Consider the following 25,058-nt stretch of genomic DNA (forward strand, 5'->3'; position numbering starts at 1 on the left):
TTTGAACCTGTAATGCTGTCCTCTCTTTTGATGCATGTCATCTAATGATGCTGTATGTGCTGTCAGTAGTGTGCATACTTCTGTAGAGCAATCGAGGAGCTATCTATAGATGCATGTCTAAACATTCATTCTTCTGCTGTTTTTCTGTTGTCCCTGTAGGTTTATAACGAAACTCTCTTAAATATACCTAGACACTGCAGCTGTTGTAAATAATTTACTTTGTTCTTCCGGTAATTATTTATTTATCTGTGCATAGTTCTTTTCAGATCTTCCTGATAATTAATCCAGGGAAAAAGCTTAAAATAACAATACAAAACGCTTAAAATAACAATACAACCACTTCAGATACTACGAGACACTTTTAATTTAAAAGCACGCAATAAATCGCTGCAATTTTCATTTTTACAAAATATATTAAGTACATTATTTCAATATATTATTTCAATATATTATTTCAATTAATCTTAGAACTTACATATGTAGCTTTATTATAATAATTAAATATCTGGAAAAATCACAGTCACGTAGACACATAATACAGTTACATTCATTGTCTTGCCATAATTGATGCAAGTGTTTGCATGTTCTAAACTGTAAACCCACAGTTTTACAACACAAGATAACTGTGCATCTTATGAAGACAAATGATGGTGGCACAAAGACAAACAAGGAGAACGCTATGGCTTTGGTTAGGTGTGTCACATGAAGCATGTGAATTCCCTAATCATTACATCTAGATTTCAGTTTAATAGACTCTTACATTATGTAACATAAACTTCCTGAGGACACTTTACAACTGCTCTTTCGTCAAAGATATTTCTCATTCTCGAAACAATGCTCAATTTTCCACCGTAGTAGAGTGAGCATTAACATAGTTTATACTGACAATGTCTTCATTTGAATTAGCAAAAGGTGGCTTGAACGGGTGCAGGTGATGCTTAAATCAGCGTAGAAACACCTACGTGAAGCTAATACAAAGAATAATTTCTTCTGCCATTTAAGAAGCAAAAACAAAATATGTAGCCGAATGATCCTTTCTTAAGAGGAAAGGATAGAACATTAGCAAGCCGCTTTGCTTCATATATCAATGAGGTCATCACCGCTTTCATCACTTTCCACTGTCAGCTGGCGAGTCCACCACTTTTTGACTTCAGACCCTGAGGAGGCCTCATCACTCACAGGGTTCATCTTACACACCATGGACTTCACACTCGTGCGCCCTGCGGGACAAACACAAGACTACGATGTGAGTCACGGGTTAACCAGCCACACAATGTGCAGAATACTAAATACATGGAAAAAGAAACGAACAAGTCTTTGTTCTTTTTCAAACAAATTCAGAGAAACTTGGTAAATTGTTTATTATATAGCAACAGTCATTTAGAATTTACACTTTATTTGGATAATAAACTTTAGACATTTTACCAACTATATGCACCTATTCATCTACATGTCAACAAATCTTATTATTTGCAATTTAATGTCAATTAACTCATTAGATTATTAGTAGACTGTTAGATTGGCACTAAGGTTAGGATTAGTAGAAAAAGTTGACACGTACTTATAGTTAGAATTTCTAAAGCGGACTATCAAAGTATTACCTATAAAAATCTTAAAGCATTACATTATAAAATATTACAAATAAATTACTAATAAATTAATCAATTACTGCATTCCTCTGCAGGATAGTTATCATGCTAAGATCCTTTAACAATACTTGGCATTACCTATATTGCTAAATACAGTTAAATCCATATATATTTGGACACTGACACAATTTTCATAACTCTGGGTCTGTATGTTATCAAAATAGAACTAAAGTTAAATATTCAAGATGAAATTGAAATGCAGACTTTCGGGGGATTCAAGGGATTGAACAAAAATATTATGTGTAACTTTAGCAATTGCAATCATTTTTATACACAGCACGCTCAAATGTAATTGGACAAATGAATATTATCATAAAATATTCATCTTGAAAGTTTTGTTGAGAATCCTTTGCAGGTGATGACTGCCTGAAGTCTGGAACCCATGGACGTCACCAAAGACTTGGGTTTTCTATTTTGTGATGCTTTGCCAGGCCTTTACTGCAGCTGTCTTCAGATGTTGTTTGTTTATGGGTCTTTCTGCCTTGAGTTTTGTCTTCAGCGAATGAAATGAATTTCAGATCAGGTGATTGACTTTGACATTGCAGAACATTTCACCCCTTGATTGCTTTTACAGTTTGTTTTGGGTTATTGTCCATCTGTACTGTGAAGCACTGTCCAATCAACTTCTGCCTTTGGCTGAATCCGGTCAGACAGTATATCCCTACACAGCTGCTTCTGTCTACTGTCACATCATCAATAAACATGCATGCCCATAATATCACATTGCCTCCACCATTTTTTACAGTTTTTCTTCCTGTTATTTTGGTACAGGTTGGTCTTAGTTTAATTCGTCCAAAGAATGTTTTTCAAGAAATGGTCTGGCTTTTGTATATGATGTTTGGCACAGTCTAATCTGGCCTTCTATCCCTGAGGCTTGTGAATGGTTCACACTTTGTGGTGAACCCTCTCTACTTGTTCTCGTGAAGTCTTTTCTTGACTGTAGACTTCGCCAATGACACATGTACCTCCCGGAGAGTGTTCTTCACTTGGCTGGATGTTATAAATGGGGTTTTCTTTACCATGGATAGGATCCTGCAATCATCCACCACTGTTGTCTTCCCTCAACATCCAGGCCTTTTTATGTTGCTGAACTCACAAGTGTGCTCTTTTTTTGTTGATCTGATCACTTGGATTGTTTTTTTTTTTAATGGCCTGTTTCACTTGCATGGAAAGCTCCTTTGACCACATGATGTGAGTTTGCAGCAACAGCTTCCAAATGCAAATGCCACTCTTAGATTCAACTCCAGACCTTTAACCTTCTTAATAGAATTATAATTATTGTTGGTCCCTTGAAAAAGGGGGGTGGGGTCTATATATTAAAGAGCCAAGTCCTAAACCCTTCCTCTAATTTAGACGTGAATACCCTGAAATTAAAGCTGAGAGTGTGTGCTTTAAGCTCATATTCATTATATAACTATAACTTGAACATGTTTTGGTAACAAAAATTGTGCTTGTGTCCAAATGTATATGGGCCTAACTGTACCTCATTTGTAAGACACTTTGGATAAAAGCAATACTTTTGTAAATGTAACAAACTTTCTTTAGTTGTGCAAGTGTTTGGTGCTGACCTGCAGGCAGTCGCCACTGTCCCAGCTTCCTCTGGGGTCGGTCGGCGGAGTCCTGTCGATAGCTGCTGCGGTCTGACAGGGTGGGGCTCAGTAAGGTCTGCAGGCCACTGTTCTGCTGGGTCCAGACCAGGAAAATCATTTCAGATCATTTCATTACAATGTCACTCAGTGACACGTAAAGTCTTTGAAGAATAGACACTAGTAGGGTTACCTCTGGTTGAGTGGGATTGTCTTGGTTATGGGCGTTGGTGTCCTCACTGGGGACGGTGGTCTCAATGCTGGGAGGGTTGAGCAGCCGTCGGAGGTCTTGTTGTTGGCTCTCTCTCAGACTGAGAATGATGCTACATGACTGCTGCTGCTTCTGAAGGAGGAAGGTGGTGTCAGTGTTTTCATTCAGTTCATCCTTTATGTCTAATATTAGCTTCCATCCCAGTGCCACTATGATGATTTTGGATTTATTCTATTGAACAATGACAATAAAAGCATTTGCACTGGATATCAGCAGTTACATCAGTGATCCTATAAGAGGATCTGTGTTAGTTTATAGCTTTGACGTTGGCTACACATCGCAAGCCAATAGCACCTAACTCTGACTTCCTGTTCAAAACAGATTTCTTTGTGAGAAGAGACAGCAGTTCTCTCAGTGCCCGTTTATACAACGCCTCCAGACAGCTATTTTGGGCACCAATTCATATCTATGTGAATGAGAAAATCTCAGAAACTGCTTGCCAACCTCACATTTAAATTATCTTTTCAATAAATGTTGTTATTCCACAAAAATATGCAAAGCAAGTTTTCCAATATTCTGTCTTTGGAGAAAAAATTAAAAGAAGTCTCACTCAGACAAAAGTTAATGTCACACTGTCAAGTTAGACTGACAGACTGACATAAAGTCCCACAGCAAGTAAAAAAATAAATAAATACCAAATCTACACTACAGATTTATTTCCACATAAGTGAAATCAGATCTGGGTCATGTTGAAATGTACTGTGAATGTAGTCAATGTCAAACCGCTGATCTGTTTTCAGATAATTGGGGTAAATATCACTGAAGTGTCAGAAGTGTGAGAGTCATGTGTGTGTATTTGTGTGAACTCACGGCTCGTATGCGTTTCAGGCACTTCTTTAACCACATGCGGATGGTTTGTTTGGCTACCTCCTCCTCTATAGTGTATTCAAGCTGCTCTCGCGCCAACAGCTCCTCCAGCTGAAGACTCTTCCGGATATCAACTGAGCGGTATGACAGCATGCTGAAACACATACACCATCAATGACTTCATATAGGCTGCAGGTCAATGGACCAAATGAACAACACAACAGCGATGGATTGGCCCTTTCAGGGTTAGTTCTTTTTAAACTAGGAAAAATTTGAGTTTTGATAGTAAGTCTTCTATATAGCACATTTTGATTTGTTCTGTTATGAACACTTTTGTTTTGTCCAAAAAAATGTGCTGTAATGAATACTAATGGTCCTTTCTAACCTCAGTACATCATGGAAGGTGACATCTCCTCCATTGTGCAGACGCTCCATCTCATAACACATGTGTTTGAAGAGAAGCTTGTCTTTGTCCAGGTCAACTTCCAGACGACCTCTCAGCAGGCGGAGCAGAAACTTCACCCGAGAGGTAGGAATCACTCCCTGTTTTCAAAAAACCTAAGTAAACACCTGCTAGATATTATGGCCAAAAGGCTATGTAAGAACATTCTCAGACTTTCACTCTTGCTAGTGAGCTGCCTACCAAGAAATTTTTTTAAAGAATAACAGTCAAGTTCCTTTGGTAAATTTCTAAGGACACATCATATGTATCCTTAGCAGAACAGGCAATCTCAGAATGAACTGTGAATAGTGAAGAAGTCAATAAAAATATTTATTATAAATACATAATCATTATCATTAAATATTAGTTTATTAAAAATTGCCAGTTTTGGAAATTATTTGTTTGCACTATATTTCTATGCATATTAGAGTAATTTAACATGCTAACAACCAATTTTTTAAATGAATTAAAATATACAGCTAAATCAGAAAAAAAATAATAATAATAATTTTTGGTTTCGTCGGAAATAGTTTTGGAAGGCTGAAATCATTGACCAAATCTGTGTTGTTTAACTATTTGACTATTACTACATTTACTGATTGGTGTAAATTAACATCGGAGAACTGGCAGTTTATGGTTTTGGTTTTTAGCCAAATGAAACTTTAGTGTATATATATATATTTTTTTTTTTTTTTTTTTTTTTTTATTGCATCTACTAGTGAAAACTTTTTGCCTATGTAGTGTTCTAAATCAGCTACGTGTGTTTCCAAGACAGTCAGGATGTTGTATTGGAAGGTTAGAAGACATTGAGGAAGCTCACTAGAATTTGGACCAAAACTCATGTGTCTAATTATTAACATATTCCTTGTGTGGGAAGTCGTGGCCTAATGGTTAGAGAGTCGGACTCCCAATCGAAAGGTTGTGAGTTCGAGTCCCGGGCCGGCAGGAATTGTGGGTGGGGGGAGTGCATGTACAGTTCTCTCTCCACCTTCAATACCACGACTTAGGTGCCCTTGAGCAAGGCATCGAACCCCCAACTGCTCCCCGGGCGCCGCAGCATAAATGGCTGCCCACTGCTCCGGGTGTGTGCTCACAGTGTGTGTGTGTGTGTTCACTGCTCTGTGTGTGTGCATTTCGGATGGGTTAAATGCAGAGCACAAATTCTGAGTATGGGTCACCATACTTGGCTGAATGTCACTTCACTTTCACTTTCACTTTCACTTTCACTTTCACTTCCTTTGCTCAACTGTGTCTTATGGCCTCAAGTGTTTGTAGCTCATCCCACTGCTGGTTGATTCATTAAGGCCAGTAAATAACTGGCGTGCCACATTTAACTCATATACACGAGCAGATATTACTGATCACATGGGGAGGGGGGGTCAAATCTAAAAACACTTCTCTCTTCTGCTCTCAATAAGGCTGTTTCCACCTAATGAAGACGACAGCTCAACACATCTCACTATCTGTGACAGGCAGTAATAACCTCCAATTACTCTGGAGGTGAGAATGTCGATGTGTGTGATTCTTTCATTTGCGGCTTCAGAGGCAGTGCGGAGAGCACACGCGAGTATTAATTTAAAGTCATCCTCGCTGACAGCCGCTGATCACAGGCACGTCCCCTCCTCCTCCTCACCTCCCGCTTGTCATCCACCATGTTCCAAATAATCTGGAAGTGACGCAGGTCATTGTAGCTTAGCAACTGGTCCTCCTCGGTAGAGTAGAACAAAGAGAAATTCTCCACAATGATGGCTGAGGGGAAAATAAAGTGATTATGGTTGGGATAGCTTTCAGATAGGCACAGTACTTACAGTGTGTAAAAAACTCAAAAGAGACTCTAAAGAAGTGTGCAAATGCAAACACAAAAGCTGATGCATTGCAAGCTAATGGTCATGTTGTACATACTTAACATGTGTTCTTGCATTGCTGTGGTCGTATTAAACATCAAGGGCAATATAGTTACCTTCAAATGCCTCTTTTAAATTTTGTAGCTATAATATGTTGACCATTAATGCTAATGCCCACTATAGCAGCTTTTGTGGCAACACTGGATATGCAATTAGCTGGGAAAAGCAACTAACACATTGAAAATTCTGTATTTCACAGCATAAAGATGAGCGATGTGTGAGTTATGGTGTAGAGAGTTTTGTGGGCCTAACCCTGCTGAAAAGACCAGCTAGGACTATCATGATTATGTTGGTTGAAGCTATAGTACAGGTCAGGGTTATTAGGGACCCACCGATACCATTTTTTCAGAATGAGTCCGATACTTTCATTTTTGGTACTCACCAATACCTGTATTTTCACAGCATTTTTGACTTTTTTAAAATATATATATTGGGTACAGAAACAAAATAATAATAATATGAATCATGTTAATTGGCTTCATTTAGCAAACATATATTTCCTTCAGTTATTTCCACACTTAATTATACCTGTTAAAATTTATTGTATAAGCTTTTGTTACTTTCACTGTTCATTTTAATGGCGCATTAGAGCTGTTCCATTGCTGAAACTCAATACTGTAATTACAAAACATTTTCATAAAATAATGTACGGAACCACTCATTATACATTATGCGAGTATGAAGATACTATTTTGGTGATGTAATTTGCGTCATGCACACTGTACTTGGACCCTCGTCTAGAAGTAAAAACCGAAATATACTTTGGCTTTTAAAAGCAAGCTAAACATGCACAGCGCTTTAGATAAAGTCGTGTATGCTTGACATATAAAATAAATGTTATTTATATTGAATGCTCCTATAATTTTTGTTTGTTTTATATTTACAATTTAGTTTTAATCCAAATGCATGCACTAATGGAGCAAACATCAATCAAGATAATGCAACATAAGTGTTCTCTCTCTGATTCTCTCTCTCTCTCGCTCTCTTTACCATCAAATAACTTGACAAATAACGTACATTTTACTTACTTGCTTTTGAAATATCAGACCGAACTACAAACTTTCCAGTGATGTCTAGAGATATTCACTCAACAAGCTCTAGCATCTGTGTCGCCGCGCGCTCTGCTTATCAGCTTGTGCATATCTGCATTACAGGCGTGGATATTGAATGTTTAACATTATATGAATTACTTATATGTGCTTCATAGACATCCTTAATCTCTAATAACTCCATTATATTCTCTGTTGTTCTGTTGTTCCATGGCAACATTTCTCACTTTCATTTAGTTTAACTTGATATACTAACATAAGTAAAACTAAAACATTTTTAAAAACAACTAAATTAAACTAATATACTACTTATATTAACAAACTTGTAACAATTACAAAAACAACAAAATTACAATTTTTTTTAATTAACAAAATCAGGAAGTACTGATAAAATCTCATTCAAAATATGAATAACTATAATAGTATCTCAATGATACTAAAATAGCACTGGTGCAGGTGAAGGTGATGAAGTTGGTCTAGCTTGTGGATCCTATCAGCTATGGAAGTCTTGCTAAAATTCAACGTTAATTACACAAACATTTAAGATTATGCAAGATCTTACAAATATTTTCGAGTCTCATACGTTCACCAAGCTTGCATTTATTTGATCAAAAATAGTAAAAATAGACATAATGTGAAATAATATTACAATTTAAAATAATGTTTTCTATTTTAATATATTTTTAATGCAAGGGCAAAGCTGAATTTTCTGCAGGCATTACTCCAGTCTTCAGTGACAGAAATCATATGCTGATTTAAGGCCCAATTTTTCATCACTGTTGTGCTGCTTAATATTTTTTGTGGAAACCATGATACTTTTTTCCCAGTTTTCTTTGATGAATAGAAAGTTCAAAAGAACAGCATGTATTTGCAATAGAAATCTTTTGTAAGATTATGAAAGTCAATTCAGATCAATTTAACGCATCCTTGATATTGATCATTCTCTGTGTCTATAAAGGCCTATATACTTTTAAACTTCTACTGCATTAAGCTACTGCATAAATACTGCATTTGTCTGGTACATCAATTATATTTGGAACAAAGCATTCTAAAATCAATTCTGATTGGTGCACAACCCTGCTTGCTAATTAAGTAGCCTGTTGGGGACACCAGTAAACCACAACGTAGGCACAGTGTGCACATCTATACAGTCCATAAACCAAGAGGAATAGAGGCAGAAACTAAACTGGCTTTGGCCCAAAGTGATTCAAAGCCTCATTCATATTCAATAGTGACCAGTGCTGAGCTAAGAGTGTGAGTCTCTCAGAGGGACAACCATTAAAAAAAAAAAAATAAAAAAAAATTAACATGAAGGGACATCAGGAAGAAGAATGGGCAGTGATATTATATTGTATGTGCTAGTTTGGCTAGCGTCTAAAGCAGGAGGAAATTAGATGCCATCATGGAAGATGGAACAGGATATTGTGTCAGCAGTTAGGGGAAAGAGGTGCTTACCTACGAGCAGGTTGAGCATGATGTAAGCGATGATGACATAGAAGGAGCAAAAGTAAATGAGGGCGCCAGCATAGTTGCCACAGTCCGTTTCCCAATAGCGGTGTTTGTCTGGGGTGCAGAATGGCGGCTGCACCTGGGGAACAAGGCCGATAAACAACCATAATCAACACATGGGGCTTGCAGCTGATGTGTTTTTGTTTAAATAAATCATTCAGAAGTGTGTCAAATGAAACTGGATGCTGTACAGTTATATTTGCAATTCCATCTGATTTATTTAACAGAATTGTTTACTTTTTCTAAATGATTTTCACAGCGAGCAAACTTGCTTGCGGGCAAAATGGAGCTGCCATCAAATCTCTTACCATGCAGTCATGCATGATCTTATTCCAGTCTTCACCTGTGACTATTCGAAACAGTACAGTGATGGCTTTCCCCGCGGTGGAGAAGTTTGCGTGCCTGTTGGTGAGAGAGGAAAAAGTAACAGCTCACACAGAGTCACTTCCTCTCATGCTGTCAGCTGCACCTGAAAACTGATTCTACCAAATGCAAGTAGGACATTCGAGCAAAACGTTTAGACAACACCAATTATATCAGCGCTGTGGGTAGTACTAAGTGTGTTACAAATCTGGCACAGTCCAATCACTGCCTCCATGTGTCACTAGAAGGCTTACCTGTTAATGTTCTCGCCGTATTTGACAGTGCCGAAGAGGACAACACCAGCGAAAGCGTAGCACAGCAACAACAAGAACATGCCCACGATAATAAAGAAACTCTTGTACATGCTGACAACCACAGTTAGCAAAAGCATCTTTAATGTCACCTGTAAATACAAGAATACAGTGGAGGAAAATGCACTGAAGGGTTTGAAGTGGATATATCATTTTCATGTTATGGCACATATTTTTACAAGCATAATCATTTATGTATACTTACATGCTTCCCACATATGGTGAAAAACCTGAATACTATAACACATGTGCCCATCATGTACGTGTAAGCATTCTGAAGAAACAGAAATTCAATTATTTACAGCATAAAGCACATTTAAATCAACAAAAACAAAAATTAAAGCAACAAATATTAAATTTAAATAATGTATTATGAAACTTTTGTGAATGCGAAATTCAAACAACAGACTGACTGAAAATTTCATTGAATTTGGTATCAGAGTTTACTAGAAATTACATAGAAACTACTAGAAATTAATCTTTGATAATAACTGAAGATGTACTGTACACATCCAGTTTTTGAATAATTTTATTCATTTTATATTCATAAATATAAGCACCTTAAAACAAATACATTGTTTTCTGTTTTTTCAAAAGGAATTCTGGAATCACTTTAAATGTTTAATGAAATAATTTAGGTAAAAGTTACAAAACCCAGGCTGAAAATGCATGACATTTTAATGTGTACCAGTAAAGCAAAGTGCAAAATGATCCATATGACGCCCAGGGATGTGACGAGTAGGTCATATCTGTTTCTCCTGCTCTGCCAGTATCCAGCTGGTGACATAGCTATCAGCTTCATAGTCACCTGCGGCAGAGCAAATTTAATTATGCCATGACCGTACAAAACTTACGAAAAGACCTAATGAACTATGAGGCCTCTGGTGAATTATTATAACTTTTTTTGTGGCTGGAAAGAAATCTTGCTTTGACTGACTCGTGAAAGCACAACAAACTGAATTTGAAATATATTCTGTAACATGTTTACCTCCAGAACAAAAATGAAAGTGAAAACCACAGACATTGTGGCCAAAGGAACAGTAACCGGGTCAACTTCATCCCACTGTAATACATACACATACACAAAATTTAGTGCAGAAATAAAACAAAAATGTATTTGTTGGTGTTACCCTCCTCACCTTAACAGACAGGAGGACAGACTGTGCTAAAACCAGTACTGCAATACCTCGCTTGAAAAATGGATGTTGGGTAATATCATACATTTTTGCACGGAATCCACCATTTTCTGTAAATGGAAGAAAAGGAATTTCAGTTTTGAAAGAACAGAAAATTAGGCCTTTAAAGAAGGATCCGGAGCTTTGGTTATAAAACAAAGACCTGGTTAAAATTCCCTGACCTTCATCGTAATCTCAACATTCTCCTTTATCATCAATTAAAAGACTCACTGAAAGAAAATCATCTCAACTGTTCATTCAATGCACTTGGTAAAAGCTCTACCCTTGGCATTCCTTAGAAATCCACTACATCATCATTTTGCTGTCTTTTAGCAAAAGGTCATGAGATCTGAGTGGCATTCATCATACACCATAATCACAAGTTCATTTCAACAGCCACAGAGTGCAGACAGATTATTTGAAGCTGGTTTCAATGGAGTTGGAATAGATGTGCCGAGTGCTGACTAAGGTATTGATTTTTCTGTTATTGCACAGGGCAGATTACCCGTCAGGAATCACAAAGGAAGCTCCACCTTCTGCCATCCACAACTCTCTATAGCTATCCCTCATTTTAGTTATTATATGGCATGCACTGAACATAAATGCAGTAATATTAAGTATTATTTATACACTATTATTATTATTTATTATTATTACATTTACATTTATTCATTTAGCTGACGCTTTTATCCAAAGCACAACTAGGGGTTAAGTGTCTTGCTCAGGGAGTGTCACAGTGGATTTGAACCCGGGCCAATCACACCAAAGGTATGTGTCTTATTATTATTATTATTATATATTACAATTTGTTATCAATACTTTATATTACGTATTTTCTGGACTATAAGTCACACTTTTTTTCATAGTTTGGCTGGTCCTGCGACTTATAGTCAGGTGCAACTTATTTATCAAAATTAATTTGACATGAACCGAGAGAAATGAACCAAGAGAAAACATTACCGTCTACAGACGCCAGAGGGCGCTCTATTCTGCCAGAGATGCTGCTCAGTGCTCCTGTAGTCTACACTGCGCAGCACAGAGCGCCCTCTCGTGGCTGTAGACGGTAATGTTTTCTCTTGGTTCTTGGTTCTTAATAAATGCGACTTATAGTCCAGTGCGACTTATATATGTTTTTCCCTCGTCATGACGTATTTTTGGACTGATGCGACTTATACTCAGGTGCGACTTATAGTCCGAAAAATACGGTACCTTTTTTATATTTTAAGTGTTTATATTTATATGGATTTTTATTTTAAATAATTTGGTCAAGGGCTTTCATTATTTTTATTAGTTTTTTTAACATTACATTTTTTTTGTATATATATATATATATATATATATATATATATATATATATATATATATAATTTTAATACCTCAATTTCAACTTAATTCAGTTAGTTGCCAAGGCAACATTTCAAATTTCTTTGAGTTTAAATTATTCAATAATAAGTTTATTCTATTTTATTTAAGCTTTATTTCAATGACTGCATTTTTACTGGTTTTAGTTTTAGTTAATAATAACAACACTATTACAAGCAGAAGTGTTTTGTCTGTTGTATGACTTATCAAAAATCATAATAAATCAATCAATAAAATAATAATAATTAATTCATTAATTCATTAATTAATAACAATAATAATAATAATTAGTAGTAGTAATTATTTTTTCAAACTGCTCTGCCCGGCTGAATATATGTATATTAATTATTTACACACATTAGGCTCCCAAACTCTGGAAAAGCCTTCCTGATAATGTTTTGGGGTTCAGACACACTCGCGCTGTTTAAATCTAGACGCATCTTTTTCGCCAAGCATTCGCATAATGTATCTCTTAAATTGTGACTGCAGTTATATCTGATCAAATGCACATTCTTATTCTTTAGCTTGGGTTAAACTAATTAATTTTACTTTGTTGGATCAGCAGCTATGCTAATGATGTCTCTATTTGTTTCTATGTTTTGCAGGATTTACACAAGCTCCAGTCTGGATCCAGAACACCTGAGAAGAGATGATGCTGACCCTCAGAGGACCTCAGACGATGCTAACCCTGAATCAACAAACAGAACTAACAAATATTGCTACAAGTGTGACAGCATCATATAATAATTGCTGTTATAATGTTCATCATCTGGCTGACTACGTCTTGTATTAATTTTTCTGAAAAATCCTGTCATACGCGCACAAACTGACAGTCACCACTTATAAGCTACTATTAAATATTGTAGAAACGTAATTTTCTGTAAAGTTGCTTTGTAATGATTTGTATTGTAAAAAGCGCTATACAAATAAACTTGAATTGAATTAAATTGAATTGAATTAATTATGCTCAATAGCGGTAATAGAAAAAAAAAGAAAGGAAATAAACCATTATTCAAATTTGATCGCTCTTTGAGGGAAATTTTTATTAGAAAGGCTGCATAACTTGCAGTTTGCCTCACAAAAATGCATTTTGTTTTGTTGGAACAAAATTAGATCAGTACTTGAGGAAGAGCATGCTGCCTCCATTCTGATAGCAAAAAGCCATTGGTTCAGCCCATTGTTTACAAAGGCAGCATAGATGAACAATTCTATTGAAATTTACAAAGAGCTGCTGCATGTTTTCCTATTGGTTAAAAGGATAAATGAACAACTCAGATGTACATAATGACTAAAAAAAGAATAAAAATGTACTGAAAATCTGTCCATTGCACACTTTGGAGTTTGATTCAAAACATATCAATCAAATATGCACACTTGTCAGTAGATTGGAATTTTTTTTTTTTTTGTCTAATTGCCACATAAACTATGCTTGGATAATAGCCTACTATGATAATTATTTTTATTCTTTCCTGCTGTTATGAAACATGTCTTTGAAGTGTCTGTTTCCAGGTGAACCAACTGCAGTCAAACATAAGAACATAACAAGCTACATGTCATGACAGAGCATCCGACTGTCAAATCAATCAGTCAGTCAATCTACGGGAGATACAGACAGAATCGCTCTTCTCTCTTTGGCTCTGAGGTACCCACATAGTGCAAAGTCATTCATACTACAAGCAGCTGCAACTTCTGACTCAGAAATGGAGTGGTTATTATCAAGTGTGTGATTGCCTTTGGTGTGTACCCACTGCTGAAAGCTTAAGTTTAGTTTGTTTTCTACTACAGCAGAAGAGAGCTGATTAAATGCTTCAGGAAACACATGCAAAGCAGGGATGGCTCATTAGCCAGCAGAGGAAGAGTGGAAGATGGAGGACGGGAGAGAAAAAAAAGAAAGAAAGAGATGAGAGACTGCTGCTGAATAGTACACTAGCTGCTCTGGTGACGTTTATCTGTGCATCACAACTGTCATTTTTGGCTGTTTCAGTGATTCAGAAGATTCAAACTCCTCTTGAAATAAGAAGCCTTAGTTATCATCCGATGTCTTTTACAGAGAAAGTATGAGTATTATGACTTTGAATCAAACAAACTAATGTAATTTATACATCAGTGTAATTAAAATACATCAATATTTTTCTTGGTACTTCCATCTTTTCAAACACATGATGGCGCACAAACTACAACAGAGCAACATTATTATGGTGCACAAATTGCCATTTTATTTCTGGAGACCTCAAGTGAGCACTTACCTGGACGTGGGGGGAGGTGGAGGGGCTGAGCAATCTTCAGTCGACTTTTCAAATCTTCCCATCTCCTCTGATCCACGGTCAAAAGAGCAGTGCCCTAAACAAACACATCCAACACATCTAATCAGGGACCAGCCAACAAATCTTCTGTAGCTTCTCATCAGATAACAGTAAGAAAATTGCCATACCTTATTTTCATTAAAGTTGGCTATGACAACACCAACAAAAAGAGTGAGTCCGATCATACAGCCCAAGAATACAAAGACGTGGATGTAGATGCCATGAATCTGTTTTAAGAGACAATCAAAGGTCCTAAACAGTGCAGTCCTGATCTGTCAGTTCAGTATACAGTTTAGTGTCTTAATGAAGGAAACTTACCGGTCCCACTCTGTGTATGATGACGTCTCTCACCTCCACCCAACCCTTCAGTGACAGCACCTCAAACAGAGCCAGCATGGCATTGCCTACATTATCGAAATTGAAGTTTCGAGGGTTTGCCCTGAAAACAGCAGTTCAAAAGATATTTGCCATATTTATGTGTTTCTATTTTAATTAAGAAAAAAAATTCACCTCTAAATCAAGTCAAATATTAAAATCTTACAAAATGAAGTACATTTTTTTTTTTACATTGTGACATTATTTTCATGAGTACATTTACTTTATTACTGTAATGCAGAAAAAATAATATTAAAAATGTAAAGTATATGTGTTAAAGTATAATTGTAAGCATACATCTTATTAGTATTGTTGTATACTGAAATTAATTTATACTGTTTTAAAAAATTACTTGCAAAGAACGATTTTCAGTATAGTATGTAATGGTCATGAAAATAATGTCACAATGGAAAAACAAAGACATTATTATTATTATTATTATTATTATTATTATTATTATTATTATTATTATTATTAAATATGAACCACAAATGTATTTTTTATATTCAACTTTAAAGCAATGACATGAAACAACAAGAAATGTTGAATCTAAGTAATTGTAAACAGTTTAGGGACCATTTCTCACTATTAACTAGTTGCTTATTAGCATGCATACTGCTAGCATATTGACTGTTTATTAGTACTTATAAAGCACATATTCTGCATGATCATATACTACATCCTCGATCCTACCAATACCTAAACTTAACAACTACCTTGTAACCAAATAATTTTGTCAACTCATCTTCTGAGTTAAATATAAAGTTCCACTGCTCTTATAACATGGAAAAAACAACAAGGGGGAAAACAACTTCGGCTGTTCCCTGTTTTATAATCTGTTACGATGTCTATCTGCCTGTCTTTGTGTGTGTGTGTGTATGTGAGCGGACTGGAGATGCACTGCTTTATGGGTTGAACATGAACACAATACCCAGAGGATCAAACGCCCTTGTTCTTTTCCTCTTACCATGCATGCTCAAAGGTAAAAGAAAAAAGATCTCTCTGTTATTCAGCCTTAGCAGAAACATTACTTGCTCTAGAATAGCTATGGACCCATGTGTGCCTTTTGCTGGTCTTCATTATTTAACGTCTCACAAATAATGTGCCATTGTGTTGTTACATCTAGAGCAATAGCAGACTCATTGGTGAGTGGGTGTATGATTGTGTGTTGTTTATGTTTAAGCTTAAGGGAAGAATAAATCAGCCCCCTGCTCTGTGCCCACAACAAACCATACAACTGGACTGCAACACTCATGATTGCTAATGGGGAAAATACAATGAAAGATGATGAAAATGTGGTGCTGTTTATGTGATGAGAGTATTCATCATACTGGTTTGTGCTGTCATAGATGAGCTGCTACTACAGGGATTTCTCAAAAACACCTAAATACTGAAGATGTGACAGGTTAGGTTTGTTTAATTATTCTGTGTTTTTAAAGGAAATACATTTTATTCATTTGTAAAACAATTTGTATTTAAAATTTTAGACAAATGACTGGCAAAATAATAATTTTATTTTGCATTAATAATAATTTTCTAAATAAAATAAAAAAAATAAATAAATCTGAATGGCACCCATGCAAAAGTCACTGGTAGTTGCCAGGGTGTTGCTACATTGCTCTGTGTCCTGGCTGGTTTCTAGAGTGTCACTAGTGTTCTGGGTAGTTGGCAGGGCATTGCTTCTACAATATGTTAAGGTGTTCTGAGTCTTTGTCAGGGTGTTCCTATATGTTTGGCATTTTGAGTTGCTAGTGTTCTGGGTGGTTGACAGGGCATTGCTATTCCGTTGGTAAAGTGTTTCAAGCTGTTTCCAGAGTATTCTGGGTGGTTTCTAGGGTGTTGCTATTTTGTTCTGATGAGTTTTGGGGTAAGTGGTTGCATATTGGCCCTTACTAGTCTCAGTGATAATCTGGTCACTAAATATGACTTGAGTCCCTCCTTTATTGTGTTTCTTTGTATGCCTGTGTTTGTCACTGGACAGACAAATTCAACAAATGGCTTAGAAAAGAAAAAATAGCGACAAGTCACAAATTTGATGTATCACTCATGTTTTAAGCACAAACAGTAAAGGGTTGAATAATCTTAAGTATAAGCAACAGTCAAAGTGATGTTTGCCTTAAAAAAAAAAAAAGAAACTATAGAGAACATTATTTTTCCATTTCATACCAAACTCTTGGCACCCAGAATCCTGGTTTCTTCTCGCCTGGCCTGAGCTTTAAATTCAGGTTCTTTGAAATGCTCACATTGATTCTAAAGATGCCATGGCAGTCCTCCTGAGAAAGTACACAAAGCACATAATTTCAGTTAAGTACAGAAGATCCTACACTCCGAATATAGTTTGAAAAGTTGCAAGAATTACATTGTACCTTACTGGATATATGGGGATCATTACATTTGGCAAGTTTTCCAGCAAAGAGTTGCACCCCAAAGGTTGCAAACACCAGCATTAGTGTCAGAAGAAGAATAGAGACCTGTTTGGGAAATCAATAATCCAGTCTACAGCAAAATGGCTTTCACACAAAATATGGTCAGTTTATTAATCTCACATACAGTAACACTATAAAAAGCTAAAAGAAAAGTACCCAAGAGGAGCAAAGCTTTAATAAAGAAGGTCCATAAAGAAATCTCTCAGACAAATACTGCTGAGTTAATGCATTACATTCCATTCCTGCAAAGAAGAGAGCTTCTTAATTTTTTATTAAAGGGGTTATATCACAAAACATTTGTGTTTGATGTACTCAGAACGCAAACCTCTTTGTTTCAAAATATCATCATCTATTGAAACAATGCTGCAAAAAAAGACACTAAAAATAATTTTACAAAAAATTATAAATGCTAAAAAATAAATGTTAATAGGCATAACGAGGAAACAAAAAAGTTAGCACGAAAAATGTATATTTTATAAGAATTAACAAACAGCCAGCCATCATTGATCTTCTTTTATTAAGCGACTACAAGCAGGAAGTGGGCTGATTTAATACTCACCAGGAAGATCTCTTTGAAACCCTTGAGGACCTCTCGAACCACCTTCCTCATTTGGGGCACCAGTTTAAAGATACGCAGTGGGCGTAGGCAGCGTAACATCATGAGAAGCTGGGCACCAGACTCAGGAGGCACATTGTTTGGTAGCCAGCATAAAAAGATCAGACTGACCTACAGAGTGGGCAGAAAGATCACCTTAAAGGGCACAACTCTTCATTTAATCCTGATCTTGAATGTGAAAACACTAACTGCAGATTATTTTTTCTGCTTTATTAATATGAATGCAATAAGTATTACTCATGAAATAGTCAGTAGTGCCGTTGTAGGCTGTTTTATTAAATGCAAATAATATTTGTGTGGGACAGGCATAATTCTTCTGAAATGAGTAAACAGGATGAAATTGACGTGGCTGGGTCATATAAATAAAAACACTGTTTAGGATCATTAAAACACAATCTTCAGAGCCTTATTAGAGAAGTGAGTAATCAGCTTGAAGGCTGCATTTCACATGTGTAGGAATGTGGGTTTTTCACAGGAGAACTGAGAATGGAGTTTTACTAAGTAGATGAAGATGTCCATGACGCCACCGAAGTCTCGGATGACTGCAGTGGGAGTGAAGAACAGACCATCTGCCATGATCTTCAGGTTCAACTCAAGGCTCATGAAGATGACAAAGACGTATTCTCCAATCTGCAGGGAAAGGGGTAGATTAGTGTAAAAAAGAATACAATTTTTCATAAAGCAGCTTTTTATAAAAAACTTAACTGAAGTTCCCTTTCAGTCGGTCACTTTCGATGCCACGTCGGTGACCGACGAATATGGGATATCGCTTCGATAGACCAGTCTACTTTGAGTGTAAACTAAACGAGCCAATGCACATTGGCATGCAATTATTGCATCCAGCTGCCGCTGATCACTGCGTGAGTATAAGAAGGCAGCAGGTGCAATGCATTCCAGCTTTTCGCTTCGGAGCCAAGCGTTAGTATCACTCTGCTCAACTGTGTCTGCTGTGAACTACGAGTTCAGCACGCTCTCGGAAGCTTTGTGTGTTGGCGAGACGGCGCTTCAGTGGCGGTCGTTCCTGTGTCGAGTGGATTGCACACTTCAGGCTGCACTACCCCTGTCATGTTGCAAGCGGCCAATTCCCCTGTGCGCCTCAGCACTAAAAGAGCATTTCCTAAAGAGCAAATTTCTCTAAAAGAGCTTCATGGGTGCATCTTTGTAAAGACGACAGATCGTCCTTATAAGGATGCCGTTTCACCCGTGCGTTTCTGGGTGCGGTCGTTACCTGGCAACAGGTGATGGTCACGATCGCTGCCCCACGTGTCTGGGCGTCGAGCACGCTGAGGTGGCTTTCGTGGATGAGTCATGTTCTCACTGCGGGAATATGACCATCTCGGAGCTGCGAACCAGGCTCCGCTACCTTCATGGGGGCGGAGTCCCATTGCCGCGGCCGCGATCTGGGGCTCGTTCTGGCGGCCGACAGATGAGAACCACTTCCGGCAGTAGCGCGGGTGGTTTGAGGGTCACAGTGGTGGCAAACCCCGCAGGGAACCAACCCTCTGGGGACCACCACTCCTCTTGCACCTCCGATCCAGTGGAGCAACCCAGGAGTCCCACTCGCGATAGAGCCGGTCCCTCCAGCCGATATGAGGATGGTGTTTTACAGCCCATACTTCATTGTACCCAAGAAAGGCGGTGGGTTACGACCGATCTTGGATCTGCGAGTTTTGAATCGGGCCCTCCATCGGCTACCGCTCAAAATGTTGACACAGAAACGCATTTTCGGGTACGTCCATCCCCAAGATTGGTTTGCAGCGATCGACCTGAAGGACGTGTACTTTCATGTGTCCATCCTTCCGGGCCACAGACCTTTTCTGCGGTTTGCGTTCGAAGGACTGGCATATCAGTACAAGGTCCTGCCCTGCGGGTTGTCCCGGTCTCCCCGTGTCTTCACGAAAGTCACGGAGGCAGCTCTAGTTCCTCTCAGAGAGCAGGGTGTTCGCATTCTCAACTACTTAGACGATTGGCTGATACTAGCACAGTCTCGAGATCAGTTGTGCGAGCACAGGGATGTGGTGCTCCGGCACCTGAGCCTGCTGGGCCTTCAGCTCAGCTCGGAAAAGAGCAAACTCTCGCCGTGGCAGAGGATCTCTTTTCTTGATATGGAGTTGGATTCGGTCAAACAGACAGCACGCCTCACAGAGGAACGTGCGCGCTCGGTGCTAGCCTGCTTGAATACGTTCAAGAGCAGGACAGCGGTCCCACTGAAACTCTTTCAGAGGCTCCTGGGGCATATGGCGGCCGCGGCGGCACTTACACCGCTCGGCCTATTACATATGAGACCGCTCCAGCACTGGCTTTATGGCCGAGTCCCAAGGTGGGCGTGGAAGCGGGGCACTCACCGGGTCAAAGTTACACCGGCCTGTCGCCAAACCCTCACTCCATGGTCAGATCTTGCATTTCTCTGGGCAGAGCTGCCCCTAGAGCAGATCTCCAGGCATGCTGTGGTTTACACGAATGCCTCCACCACCGGCTGGGGGGCCACGTACAACGGGCATGCAGTCTCAGGGGTTTGGACGGGCCTGCAGCTGCAGAGGCACACCTTGCCTTGAACCGTCTCAAAGGTCTCTTACGAGGCAAGCATGTGCTGGTCCGAATGGACAACACTGCGACTGTAGCGTACATCAACCGACAAGGTGGTCTGCGCTCTCGTCGCATGTCACAACTCGCCCGCTACCTCCTCCTTTGGAGTCAGAAGGTTCTGAGGTCACTTTGTGCCATTCAGATTCCAGGCCTGCTCAGTCATACAGCCGACGAGCTGTCTCGAGCAATGCTCCCGGGAGAATGGCGACTCCATCCCCTGACGGTCCAGCTGATTTTGAGGCTGTTCAGAGCCGCTCAGGTACACTTGTTTGCTTCTCCAGAGACCTCTCACTGCCAGTTGTTCTCCTCCCTGACCGAGGGAACTCTCTGCACGGCCATACTGGCACACAGCTGGCCCGGGACCTACGCAAGTATGCATTTCCCCCAGTGAGCCTTCACGCACAGACACTGTGCAAAGTCCGGGAGGATGAGGACCAAGTCTTGCTAATAGCGCCGTATTGGCCCACGTGGACCTGGTTCCACGAACTAGTGCTCCTTGCGATAGCCCCTCCTTGGCCAATTCCTCTGACGAAGGATCTACTGACTCAGAGATGGGGCACCATTTGGCACCCGTGTCCAGACCTTTGGGAACTCCATGTCTGGTCCCTGGATGGGACGCGGAGGTTCTAGGTGACCTACCCCAATAGGTAGCGAACACCATCACTTCGGCAAGAGCACCATCTACGAGAAAACTCTGCTCCTGCTTGCACTGGCCTCCATCAAGAGGGTAGGGGACCTGCATGCATTTTCGGTCGACGATTCGTGCCTAGAGTTCGGGCCGGCTGACTCCCAGGTAATCCTGAGGCCCCGGCCTGGCTACGTGCCCAAGGTTCCCACTACACCCTTCAAAGTCGTGAACCTGCAAGCGCTGCCCCTGGAGGAGCCAGACCCAGCCCTGGCTTTGCTTTGTCCCTTCCGAGCATTAAGGTGCTACGTAGACCGGACACAAAGCTTCAGGACCTCAGACCAGCTCTTTGTCTGTTACGGAGGCCGGCAGATGGGGAGTGCCGTCTCTAAGCAGAGGATGGCCCACTGGATTGTGGATGCCATAACCCTGGCTTATCAGGCTCAGGATGTGCCCTGCCCATTCAGGTTGCGAGCTCACTCAACTAGAAGTGTTGCATCCTCCTGGGCGCTGGCTCGTGGCGCCTCGCTGACAGATATTTGTAGAGCTGCGGGCTGGGCGACCCCTAACACGTTCGCTAGGTTCTATAGCCTTCGTGTAGAGCCGGTATCCTCCTCTGTTCTCACCTCAAACGGGTAGTGGTACTGAGAGGCCCCGGTTAGTGTCAGCTTGCTTAAACTGCTCCAGAGTGTCCGTACTGTAGACCCTGTTGAGATCCTCCATCACTCTAAGCAGCTGGACGCGGCGGAACGTCCGGCGCCAGGCCTTCATGATGTATCTGTGAGAACCATGGAAGGGTGAGTTCCATATTGAGACCTAAGCGGTACTCGTATGTGTATAGTCCACGGTATAGCCTTAGAGTCCGTGTTTCCCCGGCAGACATCTGCCTTCCCAAGAGGGTTTTTAATCACCTCAAATTTCTCTGTATACTCCTAAACGGATGCTATATGTGTATTTGCCTCTGAGACCTCCTTCCAAGCGGACCGGGTACGTTTTCCCAGTGTTATCCAATCTCACCCAGTGAGTAAGTGCTTTGCAGAGGTGGAAAGAGTACAAAAATATTCTACTCAAGTAAAAGTACCATTACATTAATGAAATTTTACTTAAGTACAAGTAAAAGTACCAGTCTAAAAAATCCACTCAAGTAAAAGTAAAAAGTAGCTCATTTAAAATTTACTCAGAGTAAAAATTACTTAGTTACATTTTAACCAGTGGGAGGGAGTCAAAAATGGGACAGACCAAGGGTGTCAAACTCAGTTCCTGGAGGGCCACAGTCCTGCACAGTTTAGATTTAACCCTAATTAAACACACCTGATCCAGCTAATCTAATCATTTAGGTTTATTTGAAAACTACATGATATGTGTGCTGGAGCAGGGTTAGGGCTATGGCCCTCCAGGAACTGAGTTTGACACTCCTGGGATAGGTCTATTAATCTCAAACTAGTTGTTTTTAATTAAAGGAATCAGTTATTTAGAATAATAAAACATTTGGGCTGTTATCTGGCAAATCAGTATCAACAAACTCATCTTTTCAATACAGAGGAAATGCAAAAGCTTCATCGGACGTGGCATTTAGATGTATTACACTGTTTAGTGCAGGACAAGAATGCATTTAACCTGCAGTTACAAATGCATGAATAATGTTTTGATATGCCAGACATAAAATGTTGAATACTCATTTGAAATTATAAAAACTTAATTATAAAAAAAAAAAAAAATCAAAAGATACTTTAAATGTGAAATTAAAATGGCCAGTATGTGTCAGCAAGTCACTGTTAATAAGTGAGTCATTGCGATTGAACCAAATCATTTAAACGGTTGATTCATTCAGGAACGAAACACTGTCATGTTGCTCAGAGATGCAAAATTTTGCTTTGGTGGCTGTGTTTGGAATAAATTTTTGTTGTAGAAATAGAGCAAAAACAATGGCAATATGGTGTCTAAAACGCAAGTCTCTTAGTTTACTGTCCTGTTGTAAAAAAAAAAAAAATATATATATATATATATATATATATATATATCAGTGGCGGCTGCTGGTCTTTCAAAGAGGGGAAGCTCATTTTCGGCCTACATTATAACCCTCTGATGGTCTTCATTTGTAGTGACACTCGAGGTCTTTTTGACCCCAGACAATAACATTTCATTTTGTAATAGTAAAATATTTAAATTTTTTACAAATATAATTTTACTCTGTTCATTTATGTTTTTACTAAACTTTGTACAGTTTTTGGAGGATTTAAATCTTTTACATTTCTATAAATAAATAAATATTTATTTAAATAGGCTTTTTTTTTTTTTTACAAAAAAAGAAAAAAGCATTTCAGGTTAAATTCACTTCATAAAAGACCCAGATTTCTAACTTTCATACATGGGGATACCATGGATAATTTTTACGGTTTAATGTAAGATTTTTGCCCATTTTTGGGGAAATTCAGTTTAAAAATTTCAATAAATCACTTTAACCACTAGATGGCTATAGTGTGTGTGTGTGTGTGTGTGCGCGCGCACATTTTCAATCTGTCTTAGTTACCAATTTAATTTTGTGGTGGTTCTGCATTTTACAAATATCAAGAAATATTGCCGCAGTTTGTCTTTCGAATACACTTGAGAAATCCGCGATCATGGGACTGAGCGTGAAACAGCTTCGCCGACTTCTTATGGTGCAGACCGCTGTCAGTCAAAAGGAGATCGACAGATCCTCCAATCATCACGCGGAAGCCCAGTCTTCATTCACCTCCAGAGACGCTGAGCGTCCGTGGGCGGGACATAATCGCAGCATTTATCCAATGACCGTCTAGCTTCGGAGCACTGAAAAAAACTGTTCAAAGCAGTGTTGCCAGACGTACGATAATTATCGTATTTGTACGATAATTTTTACCTCTGTACGATGTACGATCAATAATGAAAAAAATCCCGTAATGTACGATAATTTTAGAATTTTGTGAAAATTGTAATGATAGTAGTTGCAGTCATAGGGCTTCTTTACTCATACATGAAATCGGCTCATTACAGACACTATAAATGCGTTCATGTGCACCTGAGGGTGTGTTAAGAATGTAGGAGAGTGCCCTGCTTTAAAGCCAATGAGAACTAGTTGCGGTCCATGAACATCAACATCTGGCAACACGCAGGATTCCGATGACAGCGGCTCAGATGTGGAGTTAACTGCACCACGCAGCAACAGCTAAATTCTTTCTTCACTGGACGCGACAAAGCAAGGGTTAAAAATCATTTTAATATGTTTTAATATGCGCCGCGACGCAGACAGTCACTGCAAATAATGGTATGTATTTTTTCTCACTGCTTCTGTCCAACAATACGCCTTGTTATCTATTCTGGTAATTTGCAGGTCGTGTCAAAATGTTCTTGGTTTAGAATAGATAAATAACACTTTTGACTCGTGTACGATAATTTTCTTCCAAATACGATAATTTTGAACTTCTGGTACGATACTTGGACATTTCCAATCTGGCAACACTGGTTCAAAGCAGCCCCATCGAAGTCAATGGACGCTCGGCTTCAACAGGGAAATGCACTGTGACGCTACGGGAATGTATGAGAAGAAAATCGAGTCAGCCGACATGTAGCTGATTAACACAATACATAATACACAATAGTACATATTTGACCGTTGGGTTTTTTTTTTTACATTAGAGGGGAAGCTGAGCTTCCCTTGCAGTCTTAAAGAAATCCCCACTG

At 38.9% G+C, this 25,058-nt stretch overlaps 1 protein-coding gene across 3 annotated transcripts in view; it reads right to left on the reverse strand.

Moving 5' to 3' along the window:
* Positions 1-346: 346 nt before the first annotated feature.
* Positions 347-25,058, reverse strand: part of nalcn (sodium leak channel, non-selective) — a 129,528-nt gene continuing 104,816 nt past the window's right edge. For 2 of the 3 annotated variants that reach the window (XM_059562107.1, XM_059562105.1), the window contains 20 exons: positions 18,647-18,778; positions 18,092-18,259; positions 17,473-17,577; positions 17,273-17,379; positions 15,050-15,170; positions 14,860-14,958; positions 14,675-14,768; positions 11,031-11,137; positions 10,880-10,954; positions 10,580-10,699; positions 10,097-10,165; positions 9,835-9,983; positions 9,526-9,619; positions 9,164-9,296; positions 6,389-6,504; positions 4,699-4,856; positions 4,317-4,467; positions 3,429-3,578; positions 3,218-3,332; positions 347-1,220 (listed from right to left, as the gene is read on the reverse strand). In XM_059562107.1, the coding sequence (XP_059418090.1) occupies positions 1,078-1,220; positions 3,218-3,332; positions 3,429-3,578; positions 4,317-4,467; positions 4,699-4,856; positions 6,389-6,504; positions 9,164-9,296; positions 9,526-9,619; positions 9,835-9,983; positions 10,097-10,165; positions 10,580-10,699; positions 10,880-10,954; positions 11,031-11,137; positions 14,675-14,768; positions 14,860-14,958; positions 15,050-15,170; positions 17,273-17,379; positions 17,473-17,577; positions 18,092-18,259; positions 18,647-18,778 (2,406 nt within the window). In that variant the 3' untranslated portion in view covers positions 347-1,077. The remainder of the gene's footprint in view (positions 1,221-3,217; positions 3,333-3,428; positions 3,579-4,316; positions 4,468-4,698; positions 4,857-6,388; positions 6,505-9,163; positions 9,297-9,525; positions 9,620-9,834; positions 9,984-10,096; positions 10,166-10,579; positions 10,700-10,879; positions 10,955-11,030; positions 11,138-14,674; positions 14,769-14,859; positions 14,959-15,049; positions 15,171-17,272; positions 17,380-17,472; positions 17,578-18,091; positions 18,260-18,646; positions 18,779-25,058) is intronic. The other variant, XM_059562106.1, reaches the window with a different exon arrangement.

The sequence above is a fragment of the Carassius carassius genome, chromosome 11 (assembly GCF_963082965.1).
Source record: "Carassius carassius chromosome 11, fCarCar2.1, whole genome shotgun sequence".
In the NCBI taxonomy this organism is placed as follows: Eukaryota; Metazoa; Chordata; class Actinopteri; order Cypriniformes; family Cyprinidae; genus Carassius; species Carassius carassius.